Below are 13,835 nucleotides of genomic sequence, written 5' to 3' on the forward strand. Positions count from 1 at the left end.
ACCCCAATCATCCTCCCTTTACTTCATTGCTCTTTGTCTACTCCACTGACCTTTCATCTTTTTTTTTTTTTACCCTCACCCCATTTTTGGATCATCTTGGACATATCAGAGAAAATATCCTAACTTTTGACTTTTAGTGACTGACTTATTTCACATAGCATGATAATTTCCAGTTACATCCATATCTTCTTCATCCATTCATCTGTTGAAGGGCACCTAGGTTGGCTCCATAGCTTAGCTATAAATATTGATGTGGCTGCGTCACTGTAGTATGATGATTTTAAATCCTTTGGATATATACCAATAAGTAGGATAACTGGGTCAAATCAATAATTAAAATTCTACTTTCTTTCCCTACCCCAATAAATTAATATGCACAAAATGCTGATAAGAGAGGGCAATATGTGGTCAGAGCCACATACATGCTAATAACAGTATCTAGTACTTCTATGACCCTTTCTTAATTGGGTTAACACCCAGTTAAGACCCATTCCTAGTTTTTTGAAGAATCTCCATACTGCTTGCAAGAGCAGTTGTACTAATTTGCAGGCTCACCAACACTGTATGAGCGTACGTTTTCCCCACAGTCTTGATAACATTTATTGTTACCCGATTATTGATGACTGCCATTCTTACTAGAGTGAGATGAAATTTCGGTGTAGTTTTCATTTTTACATTTCTCTAATTGAAAGAAACTTTTTTTCCAGTTAAAAAGATCCCTGTATTTAAAGAAAGCCATATACTCCCAAGGGAGCCTAGAGTCTACATAAAACTTCAAAATGTACAATGGCCATAATCTAAAGCACACAGTTTTCATAGAGACACTTTGGCATATTTTTAACAGTCTCCATCAAGCTTTAACTACAACTACAGAATTTGATAAAAATTCTCTTTATCTCATTACAATATAGGAAGGCATGGGGTTTGCAAATGCAGTAGCCTGAGCAAGGTTGTCCATGTCCAAAGCCTGTCTGCATTGCTTCTTATATCACATTGGGGAAGAAAGTTCACCTAAACTTTTGACTCATTTTTCTCACTAGCAAAGGAGGAGAATAATACAATTTATTTTGTAAAGTCGTTTTAGGGTAAAATTCTACTTTCTTTCCCTATCCCAATACATTAATATGCACAAAATGCTGATAAGAGAGGGTAATATATAGTCAGAGCCACATACATGCTAATTACAGTGACTAGTACTTCTAGGAACATTTCTTAATTGGGTTTAAGCCACTTCTAACTTTCTCATGTGTGAGGGTGGTCATATTTTGTTTAGTGTTGTTTTGTTAAGGACTCATAAGGTTAAGAAAAAAAGTCATTATTGAAATGACAAGAATAAAAGTTACAAACACAGCTAAAACAAAGATAATAAAACAACAAAGAAAAAACATCAACGGTAAAATAATTTCATTCATTTTACCCTTCAATGCGGGAATTAGCAAATTATGATCCAACGAACAAATATGGCCCACCAACTGTTTTTGTAAATAAAATTTTATTGGAATACATCCATGCTCACTCATTTAATATGCTTATGGCTACTTTCTAGCTACAGCAGCAGACTTGAGCAATTGGAAAAGAAACTGTATGGTACAGAAGTACTAAAATATTTATTCTCTATCCCTGCAGAGAAAAATTTGCTGACCTCTGTCCTGCTGTACACAGTGAAGGGAAGATGGCTGCTTCCAACTCTCAAGTGAGAGCTAAACGGTATTATTCACATTGGCCATACTGCATTGTGAGAGTCTCTCTCCATCACACCTCCCCCACCCCATTAAAGAGCACTGGATCTCCATGACTTAGAAGATTAAAGTCTATACTCCTTAGTTTGGCATTCCTTTCTTTATATGAACCCAACGTACCTTTTCAACCAACCTATCATATACTTCCTTTAACCATACTTCTGCTGTAAGGCAAGCAAAAATGCTTACAATCCTATGTAAGCTGTGTTTGTGTATGAACTGTCCTCTGTATTTGAATTATTATTTTGGATCATTTTCAGTCTCATGCCTCTCCACAGATACTAATTTCACAGGAGCCTTCCATGTCCAACTGTCAAGCCAGAGTGAGCTTTTCTTCCCTGAAACTTTCTAATATCTTATTGGTAGTTTTTGTTTCATGACTTAGTTTATGTTAGAATGTAAGCTTTCTGACGGAAGACTTACGTAAGGGAGGTTCACAGTCACAGCAACTGGAGTACTTTACAAATCATAGAGGTTCATTAGTTCTTGGTTGAATGATTAGAAAAATTAGCATGGAAACAAATGTTGCTGTGACTTTCTTTCTGAAATACTGTGGACTCCTACTGACTACAGAAGAATTCAAAGAAACCCACCACATACTGGATGTGCCTTGGACCCTGTGGGAGGCAATTTAAACTTTAAACACTCTCAGTGTGAAAGCTGGCTGAGTTTAAAGAACTTCAACATGCTTTTATGTTGTGGGTCTTTAAAGTTTAAATAACTTCTAGTCAGGGTTCAGAAACTATCTAGTGCAATGTGGAAAGCCATTTAAATCTGATGTGTTCTTACTGCCCCACTGCCACTTCCCGGGCACCATGACCTGTTTCAATCCATCTACTTCTTTTAGCGAGCATCTCTATGAACTTTACTTAAAACACAAAGTAAATCTCACTGCTTTACAAAGCCTGTTCTTAGTCAGTTGGGCTGCCGTAATATAATACTGAATGACTTAAGTAAGAAACATCTATTTCTCATGGTTTTATAGGCTAGAGTTCTAAGAACAAGGTCCAAGTAGGGTCAGTTTCTGGTGAGAGTCTGCTGTCTAGCTTGAAGATGGCTTCTTTCTTGCTGGGTCCTCACATGGTAGGGAGAAAGCAAGCACATTTTCCAAAGTCTCTTGTTATATGAGTCCTAATACACTCATGGTGAGCCCATCAACATGAATTCATTTAACTCTAAGTCTCAAAAACTCTATCTCCAAATACCATCCCACACTGAGAATTGGAGTTCCAATGAGTCAGTTTTGGAAGGACTCAATTCAGTCCAAAGCAGACATTCATCATTTTGTATCTATGTGGTGGCATGTATGCTCACTTACACAGATACAGATTTCTAATTAGAAAACACTGTAGTAAGAATATTCACAGAAGATGCCAGAGTAAAAATAACATTTTCTATTATCATGTAAATGTAGTAATGAGAAGATAACTCTTCAAATTAATAATTAGTAACTCAGTTTTCTCTAAATAGCCCCCTGCTCCCAGTCTAATTTCTCACCTGGCAGTCTTAACTGTGTTTAAATTCCTATTAGAAGGCCCAGCCCTTGGGCTCTGGTCACATAACTTGGCCTATACTGTTGTTACTCCAGCTCTGGAATCTTAGTAGCTTTCTGATGCTGACAATGTTTGAAGTTGCCTCTCCATCTCCTGTGTTGCTTCCAAATTCCCTATCACCTGCTTAATCAATACCCAGTATTATGTCTCCTCTCTTTGAAACACCTAAAGTAACTTCTGTTTTACTAATGTGACTATGGCAAAATTCTGACAAATATCTGTTCAATATCCAATGGAGAGTCACCCAACACCCACTATGTGCTAACTTCTGGAAAATACACTGCAGTTTACAGATGAAAATAAATGATTACTGACCTAAAAAAGATAACCAAAAATACGAGATTACAAAAGGAGTCATTATAATACAATTTTGGAAAGTGTTTTAATGGAAATATTTAAAAAGCTGAGAAATGCCTGGGATATTACTTTCTCAGAGACAAGGTAGTCAGTTGGGAGGCAAGGAATATAGAAATAGAAAAAGGAAAGTTATGAAAAAAGAATCTTAGGTAAAGAGAACATTAGAAAAGAGAAACAGCAGCCTTGGAGAATATAGAACTTTGGGAGATCAAAGAGTAGTTAATTAAAATTGAAGTGTAGGGTAGTGCCACTCCAAATGTAGTCTGTGGACAGTCTGTGAACCATTGTTTACCGGTCTGTGAAAGGAAAGGAGTTTTCACCAGAGAATTAATCAATTAAGTCACTAAGCACACTATTCCATCTGATTTTATTTTTAATTGCCAAATTTCTTGATGGAGGAAGCAGTGCATTGATTTATATTCAGCTCAAGTTCCTTATCTAATTATGGACTGGTAATAAACAGTTTTCAAACTATTTTGAGTATCACTGGAATATAAAAAAAAGACAGGGGATAAGGAAGTGAAGCTAGATATTTAGGCAGTAGAAGATCATAAAGGAATTCTATGATGTGCATTTCAAGAATTATGGGCAGAGGAATGATCTAATTAAATTGCATTTTAAGATATCTCCCAGGAAATTGTGAAGAGTATGTGAAGAGTATGGATAAGAAAGGTGAGACTAGTGGCAGAGAAACCAGTTAAGAATTTCATGCAGAAAATTATCAGAAGCCAGTATTGATGCAGAGGAAGGAATAAATTAAGGAGAATTTAACAGATATATCTGAAGAGGGATTTAGTGATGTGGCAGATAACAAGACAACTGTGAATGGCTGCATAGGATGCTTATTATGCAAGTCTAGGGGCAGCATTCTTCAAGACTATCATGTAAATGACTCTAGATTTGTCCAATCCCAACTAAAGAGCCACATTCTGATTCCTGTAAGAAATCCAAGTATACTTAGCCAATAAGCATTTGTATTATACAGGTATGAGCATTAGGGGTGAGGGTGAGCTAGGAATATTAATTTTGGAATTAGATGATATATATGACTGATAAAGCAAAGATTATTAATAATATTGCTTGGGAAAAGAAAGGGCCACAAAAAAAATGAAATCAAAATGTGAGTCTTGTGGAAACTGACATTAAAGGGATAAGAGGAGGAGATTGACAAGACACAGTCAGAAAGCCAGGTGGAGAAAAGAAACAGGAGAGAACAATGTCCCAGAAACTGAGGGGAAGGAAAAAATTCAAGGACTAATAATCACTGTCAAGCACAGCACAAAGGTCAAGAAGGATAAGAACTGAAGAGTGACCTTTGGAGCTGGCAATTAAGAAGCTCTCTGGCGACCTTGCTGAGAGCAGTGTCAGTGCTTGATATACAGAATGAAGGGTGAAGGAAAGAATCAAAAGTAAGGGAATAGAGATCTTCTGAATAAAACTTGGCTTTGCTCACACTCAACTATGCTTCTTCTTGTAGATGAATAAGTAAATATAATTATCATTTTCCTCATTCAGAAAACAAACCAAACTATACATATTACAGCTCTGGGAATGTGGCTCTGTCTTCCTGCTTGTTGGTTTCTTTTAATGCCTTACATTCTGAAACAGTACATTTTCATACAGCTGCAACAGCTAGATATTCAGAGCTATATGTAGTATCTCATAGGACCAGTTCCCATTATGCTGCATTTCTTTAAATTTTTAATAGACATACTGATTGTTTATATTTAGGGGTATAATTGCTGTTTCAATACATTTATACATTGTGTAATTATCCTATCAGGGTAATTAGCATATCCATCACCTCAAATATTTTTCATTTACTTGAAGGAAGAACATTCAAAATTCTCTCTTCTACCTATTTTGAAATATACATTATCGTTAACTGTGGACACCCTATTGTATAACAGAACACCAAAACTTTTTTGTCATGTTGGAAAACACCCATTAATCATTGACTATACAGAAGATCCCATGCCAGATCAGGAGTAAGAAATGGACTCAAGCCCAGGGAAGCTTTGTATCTAGTAGATGAAACCGTCATCTGAATAAGATCATTGCAACATAAATCAGGAATAAAATCATAAGATGGAACAATGGCATCACTTGGACTAACTGTAGTAGATAGTCCCTGTATTTGGTCTGGTATGGAGAAAGTAAATAAGAAGTCAAGTTGTAACAGAGCTCCCTACTGAGCTGATTTTCAAAATATAGGCCCTGAACCAGCAGCACCACCATCATTCAGGAACATGTTAGACATTGAAAATCTAGTGTCCCACTCCAGACCAACCATCAAAAAATCTGAAGGGGGCCTTGAGGCTATCTTTTAATAAACCTTCTAGGTAACTTTGATATGTCCTAAAGTATGAGAACCAGTGTACTTACACAAGTGTTCTCAAACTTGATGGTGTATCACAATGAACTGCAGAGCTTGTAAAAGATTCTTTGGCCCACTAGCAGAGTTTCTGATATATCCGGTTTGGAAAGGCCCCCCAAATCTGCATTTCAAACAGCTCTCTTCGCTGTTTGATACATTGCACTTTGTTTTTTTTTTTAATTTTTTTTTATTGGTTGTTCACAACATTACAAAGCTCTTGACATATCATATTTCATACATTAGATTGAAGTGGGTTATGAACCCCCAATTTTACCCAAATGCAGATTGCAGAATCACGTCGGTTACACATCCACAATTTTACATAATGCCCTATTAGTAATTGTTGTATTCTGCTACCTTTCCTATCCCCTACTATCCCCCCTCCCCTCCCCTCCCATCTTCTCTCTCTACCCCATCTACTGTAACTCATTTCCCTCCATGTTTATTATCCCATTCCCCTCACAACATCTTATATGTAATTTTGTATAACAATGAGGGTCTCCCTCCATTTCCATGCAATTTCCCTTTTTTCTTCCTTTCCCTCCCACCTCATGTCTCTGTTTAATGTTAATCTTTTCTTCCTGCTCTTCCTCCCTGCTCTGTTCTTAGTTGCTCTCATTATATCAAAGAAGACATTTGGTATTTGTTTTTTAGGGATACATTGCACTTTGAGTATTCCTTCTCTAAGTATTCTCGAGTTCCTTAGTTTGTCTCTAGAATTCATATTACTACATTCATGATAATTATCTCTGAGGATCTGAAGATAGTATGTAGGTTTCTATTCTTCATCAAAAATAGGTTCTGAATTAAATTTGAGTTTATGACCAAGGTCATTTAACTATAAAATGCAAGGTTTTGTAGCTATAACACTAGAATGGAAATGAGGAGACTCAGCACTAGTTTTTATTTTGCAACTGAAAGCAAGTTATTTAACCTTTCAAGACCTCAATTAACCTGTAATCGGACAAGGCTAGTTTCCTTAGGAAAAAAGAAGTAAATCGTCTAAAATGTTTTGTTTTTCTGGGCTTTGCCACAGAGCAAAATGTCATTAGTTAGTCCAAAACCCCAGGTATTTTAGGATCAATTTATCACAGAAATTTAAAAAAAAATAGCTCATAGATTAATCATTTAATTTGATTCTCTGAATAAGTTGCTGTTTTTAATATATATCTTCCTGATTTTTAATTTGTAGATCCAAGTTAAAATAATAATGTTTTAGGCATGAATGCGATAAAATTGCAAAACAAGAATGTTTATCTAATACTTATCAATCTTTCCAAGGATGTGACACTAATTAATTTGACCTGGGCTGCAACTATAAAAAGAAAATGACATAAGAATCAACAACTGAAAAATAGAATATAAAAGAATAATTTAAGTCTATAGTCCAGCCAATTTATTCTATCATTAAGTATGAATGTAGGACATGGCGAAAGAAAGCACACTTATACTCTGCTTATTCTGGAGATGAGAAAAACACATGAGGAGAATTTAGGTATTTCTAAATGCTTCAGGAATATCCTTGAGGTCAAAGATGCTCATTTATTAACACTTGACTTGGGGAAATTATTTCTTGAACTGGCATTTATTTTTAAAAATCTATTTAATTTGCCATAGGTTTCACCTGGTTAGTACAAAAATGTAAATGAAGTTTTTTGTGAAAAATCTCTAAAAAATAACTACCACATGATTATGAACTAATCTCCTGGATAAATGCCTGTTAACCAGATAACAGATCTATTTTTAACATAGTCTGAGTTCCATACACTGATAATTACCTATATGTAAAATAATATCACTGAACTATAGGATAATTTAATGTTAGAAATCATTACCTTGTGACCCAAAATCAAAGATGTTTGTAATTCTTAGTAAAGAAGAGCACAATTTATACAATAAATACTGCATTTGTAGAAACAATATAATTATTAAGGAATCAAGTAAACGTACCCTAGATAATTAAGAAACTATAGTACAAAGCTGCATTCTAAATCCCTTAATAGTTTTGCTTAAATAATGATATCCTAATGGGTAAAATTATAATTATTAAAGAATATTAGAATGATCATGCATTTATTTTAAAAATTTCATGAAGAGCTACGTAAAATTCTTAAATTGTACTGGAATGTTAAATAATAGTTACTTTAATTAGTTGAACTGTGCCATTCACTCTTTCAACAAATATTTACTGGTTATTTATTGCATGTGTGGTACTAACTATAATAAAGTTTAAGTAAAACATAAATAAGTATAATAACAGGATTTCTATATTGTAATTGGTGTTGGGAGATTTTGTGTGAATGGCATTAAAACATATACCAAAATGAACGGAACATAATGTACTAGCAGAAGTGAAAAGCTCTTGGAGAAGCTAGACATAAACTTGTTTTGTGTTTTTTGTGATGTTTTGGAGGTAATTAAAATATGGGCATTTCATATCTGAAGGGACAGCATAAAGGCAATATTGTTAGATAAATTAATTGTATGAAGATTAATAAGAAAGGGGGAGAAGCCTTACCATAATGAGGTAAATGGCTTATGTTATAGAGTTAGGCACTCATTATGATCAGAAAAATAACTGAAATGATGGCACCTGCCCAATAATATGGTATAATAATAATAAGTAAGAAGAGAAAGAGGTCAATGGAACTGGAAAAGTTGGTGATATATTCCAATGTGAAGAAGAAAACTAGAAGGTATTTGATATATTTTTAAAGTTTGTGTTATGGTATTGATCTGGAATGTCACCCAAAGCTCATGTTGAAAACATGGTCCCCATTGCAGCCAGGTTCAGAGGTGAGACTTTTAGGAAATGAATAAATTTGAGAGCTTGAAACTCATCAGTGGATTAATCCATTTGATGGATTAATAAGTTGAATGTTCAACTATGTAATAACTGTAGGCAGATGGGGCACAGCTGAAGGAATTAGGCAGGCCTTAGTGGACTATCCCTGGCGTGTGTGTGTGTGTGTGTGTGTGTGTGTGTGTGTGTGTGTGATCTGCCTCTGGTTGCCATGAGAAGAGCAGCTTTTCTCTTTCTTTTTTTTTTTTTTTTTTTTTTTTTTTTTTTAAAGAGAGAGTGAGAGAGGAGAGAGAGTGAGAGAATTTTTAATGTTTATTTTTTAGTTCTCGGCAGACACAACATCTTTGTTGGTATGTGGTGCTGAGGATCGAACCCGGGCCGCACGCATGCCAGGCGAGCGCGCTACCGCTTGAGCCACATCCCCAGCCCTAGAAGAGCAGCTTTTCTCTTTCATGCCCTTACATCATGATGTTTCTGTCATGGACTCCACCAACTATGGACTGAGACTTCTGAAACCATTGGGGCAAAATAAATATTTCCTCCTGTAAATTGCTCTTGTCAGATATTTTGGTCACAGAAATGAAAAGCTAACACAGTTTGAGATAATGTTTACTATGGGATTCTTTTCAACAATTCTACATATTCACCATCTCCAACACAAACTCCATTATCATCACCTCTAGTACCTATAATTTCACCACCATCACTTCCACATATACTAATTTCACCATCTCCTCCACTCCTACCATAACTAAACAACCAGAAAATACTGCATTTTTTGAATGCATATTTTGTTATAGCCACCATATCTAATGATTCATACTTAATCCTCAGTGTTTTTATAAAGTGAGAATATTGAATCTGAAGCATGACCTTACGTAATTTTCCTAAGATCACAAACTAGTTATTAAACAGGCAAATTTCAAACCTGAGCAATTTTGATTCCAAACGACATGATTTTTCCAATATTTGCTACTTCTTTAGATACCATGGGTATGAATTATAACTAAAATATGTGTGCAACGTACAAGTGTATATGGTTAATTTGGGGCAATAAAAATCTAAAATGGAGGTAACAGCTGGGTGTAGAAATGGTAATACCCAAATCATAACTTTCGAACTCTAAAGCTGAAATTTGAGGGAGACAGTCAATGTAAAGTTTTATGATATGAGAGTCAGTCACGTAGAACCAGACTTGAATCAATGAAAGGAGATTATTCAGATAAAGAAGTCAGAAGGGAAAAAAGAAGGATTTATGAGATACTCCAATATGAATAAGGTAGAGAGAAAAACAAGTCAAGTGAAGCGTGGTAAGGGGATGACTGGTGTGTCATAGCAACTGAAAGATGACATGATTTTTAAAAGAAATGAATTTAATAAATTGTCAAAATTATGGTATTCACAATGAAATGCTAGTGGTTCTCACATGAAATGAGAGCAGGATACTAGCTAACATAAGATGTCATTTTCCATGTTGCCTTTTTAACTGTTATAGTATTTTAACCAGATTCCATCCTATAGACGATTAGCAATTACTGAAGTTAATAATTTCTAAATGTTAGCTCTCTTTATTCAGTCGAAATACATCAATCTAGAGTCATAGATAGAATATCCATATGATTATGCTGTCTAAAACAGGACACATTTGAAAGTTAGTGCTAAATAAAACTACCTTGGGACAATAGGTATAATTAGGTAGCTTCAAGGCAAACCAAGAAATAAGATCACCTGAGTCATATACATAATAAAGATTTATTTTATTACACAATTCAGATTCTGTAGCCCAGCCACAATAATTGAAATTTTAGCTCAGGTACTCTATAGTTGTATGTGAATTAATAATAGTCATGTATATATTGGGTTATTGGGAAGAATAAATGCTATGAACTTAAATCATTGAATCTAGTGCTGAGCACACTATGAGTCCTCCAAAGTATTAGTTTTTATTTAAGGAATCTTTATATTCCAAATTGGACCTCTAATTCTAGCAATTACAATAACTACTAAGAACATATGATACAAAAAGAATTTAGGAGACAAAGTATTTCACAACTAGCAAATGTCCTGAAAACAAAACAAGTCAAAATAAACATTTGTAACCAAATAAATTGTCAAAACAAGAGCTAAGAATAAGCCTTTGGAAAACAGACTGACATGGGTCAACTTGCTTTGTTGCTTTCTGTATGAGGCAATCTCTGAAGGCATTCAGAGGAGTAGGCATCTAGGTTGTACTCAGTTTGAAGATCTATTGGAAAGTTGTTGAATTCTTACAAAATATCCATAAATCCATGTTCAAACTAAGCATTGTCTATAGACAAGTATTTAATTTGATGTTAAATAAATGAATGTATATCCTACTAGGATTAATAAAAAGTAAATTCAGTAAGAGCTTTACTGATTTGTTTGTGCCATTATTGTTTTTTCCTCCACCAATAAGCATTAACATTTAAACTACCATCATGAGTACAGTACATGGAATTCGTTGCCCAAAACTGAATGATAACATTCAGTTTGAGAACCATTTGACTATAGCAAGGACCAACATTTTTTTTTTTTTAATGATGGGTCAGACAGTTAATATGTTAGGCTCTCTGGACAATTTGTTACAGTTCTTCCAACACTACTTTGTAATGTGAAAACAACCACAGATAGAACATGTTTGAATAAGTACAGCTGTGTTCCACGGAATTTTCACTTATAGACATTGAAATATTACATAATTATGTGAAAATATTACAAAATATATTCTTCTCTTGGTTATTTTCAGCAATTTAAAAATGTAAAACCAATTATTAGCTCATGATCCATACAAAATCTATAGGCTAGATTTGGCCTGCAGGCCTTAGTTTGCTGACCCTTGGACTACAGAATTTGTTCCATCAAGCAGACACTACCAAGGAAGACAAGGCCCAATGATTTACTTTGAAACAGGAGGTCATAAGTTATGAATAAATGGAGGAGTCCTAAATAACACATTCAAATAACTTTTCTAGATGTTTCTTTTTCTTTGCTTAGAACATCTGACACACTATTTTTAGGTATGTGTTCTTCCCATACTTCTACTCCCTGGTATACGCAAATTCTAATGTCAAGTGTTCCATGCGTTCCTAAACATATGCTGCTTAGAAAAATGAAGCATATTTCAATGTTCTTTCTTCATCTTAGAATTACAATAACTGGAGTAAAATGAAAATTGTACCATTTTTATGATTTTCATGCTAGCTTTGCTTTTATGAAATTTTATTGCCATCATTTTAATATATCCACAGATTTACATAATACCTAACTTATCTAAAATATCTAGTTGAAAATATCCACAAAAAGATCAGTTAAAAATTCTAGCACCTTCAAGATAAGACTTTATAAATATCAAAGAACAGGAAATCTGTTCTGTAATTACTCCTGATTTAGGATGTGCAGCTTGAGACATTATGTTCTCATAAACTAGCAGAATGGATCTCATCTATTAGAGGTATACTTCTTCATGAAAATGCACTTTCTATTACTGCAAGAAAGACAACTTATTGCAAAACTAAGGACTGAACAGGCAGTCCCTTTATAAGAAAAAAATGACACTTTCAGGATTAAAATGTATCCATTGCAGTATGTTGCCTGTGGTTTCTTCTTTTAATTCAGAAAACAGCATTTTCATTAAGCATTCAGTTATTGTTGGGATAGTGATTTCTTGGGTAAATTTTAAAACTTACTTCACTATTCTTCTCACTGAATTAACTGGCATTATAGGCAAAGAAGACTTGGAAATGCTGTTTAAGCAAAAATACCACCATCAAAACAGCTGTAAAATGAGTTTTCATGCTTAACAATGAATCTTCATCTGAGAGTAAAGCCATGAATGAAATGCTCTCTCACCTTTTCCTAATTTCAGAATCCACAATTATCTGCCTCTTCTTTTGGGGAGGTGGTGGTGGAAGTTCCTCTTGGGCGTGCTTTACCAGGATTTGTTCCCTTGTGGTCACCATAGTTACCGTTTCCATTACAGTTGTCTGTGTTAGTGATGGCTGAGTGGTGGTGACAGTCTGTGAAATCTGTGAGAAGTATTGAAACAGAGGTCAGACATTGCTTGAAAGACTTCAGTAAAGACTGCTTGGAGTAGTGAAGGAAAATAATGAGAAACTGTTCCTGCTTGTTGGTAGATCAAAATAGCACCATACTGAACCCAAATCAAATTGTTTTATCTGATTTTCGTTATGTTGACTAAAATAACAAAGCAAGGAAATCTCAAAACCAGAAGCAAATTTGGAGCCTCTTAAATTTATTGGTCAAAGTATATGAAATAAAGGGGCAAAGGAGAAAAATTTAGGGTGCTATTCTGATATATAATGCCACATTGTTTTAAAGTGTTTACAACATTTACAGAAATTTTACTCAAGTATCTGGATGCAAATTCCAACATGTGGCAGACTGCAGATGTTTACTAATAGATTCTTAATAATTTAAAATGAAAATAATGGTGGAATTAAATTGGCCAAACTATCCTATACACATATATGAATAAACTGTAGTGAATTTCATATATTTATATATATATAATCACCTAATTTTAAAATACATGTGTGTGTGTGTGTAACCTAATTTTTAAAAAGCTATAAATAAATAGAATAATGACCAATGGAGAAGAGGAAAGGGAATAGGGGACAAGAGAAGGGGAAGAAAAAGGAATTACTAGGGACTAAAGTGAAGCAAACTATATTCCATGCTTGTATGCTTATGGCAAAATGAACCCCAACATTATATATAACTATAATAAACTAATAAAAAACTATACTAAAAATAAAAATAATACCTGGATATAAGCAAATGTATAAAACCAAGAAATATAAAATAAAAATGGTTTATAAAAAGTTTTGATTATCATGTAAAATGAATATTTTGTCACATACTTTTAAATAGTTATAAATTATTTTTAATCAAATACATGAAATGTCTTTTCAAATTACTATATAAGGTTAAAACAAAGTATCTATTATTTCATACATGTTTTTATG

The 13,835-nt window shown here is 34.2% G+C and overlaps 1 protein-coding gene across 6 annotated transcripts in view; it reads right to left on the reverse strand.

Annotated features, from left to right (window-relative positions):
* The window catches only part of DMD (dystrophin), a gene marked incomplete at its 3' end in the record, with an annotated part of 2,539,585 nt that overhangs the window by 1,453,591 nt on the left and 1,072,159 nt on the right, over positions 1-13,835 (reverse strand). For all 6 annotated transcript variants that reach the window (XM_081277777.1, XM_081277778.1, XM_081277780.1 and 3 more), the window contains one exon: positions 12,700-12,875. In XM_081277777.1, the coding sequence (XP_081133903.1) occupies positions 12,700-12,875 (176 nt within the window). The remainder of the gene's footprint in view (positions 1-12,699; positions 12,876-13,835) is intronic.

Source organism: Spermophilus citellus, assembly GCF_964194105.1.
Source record: "Spermophilus citellus genome assembly, chromosome: X".
NCBI classification, from domain to species: Eukaryota; Metazoa; Chordata; class Mammalia; order Rodentia; family Sciuridae; genus Spermophilus; species Spermophilus citellus.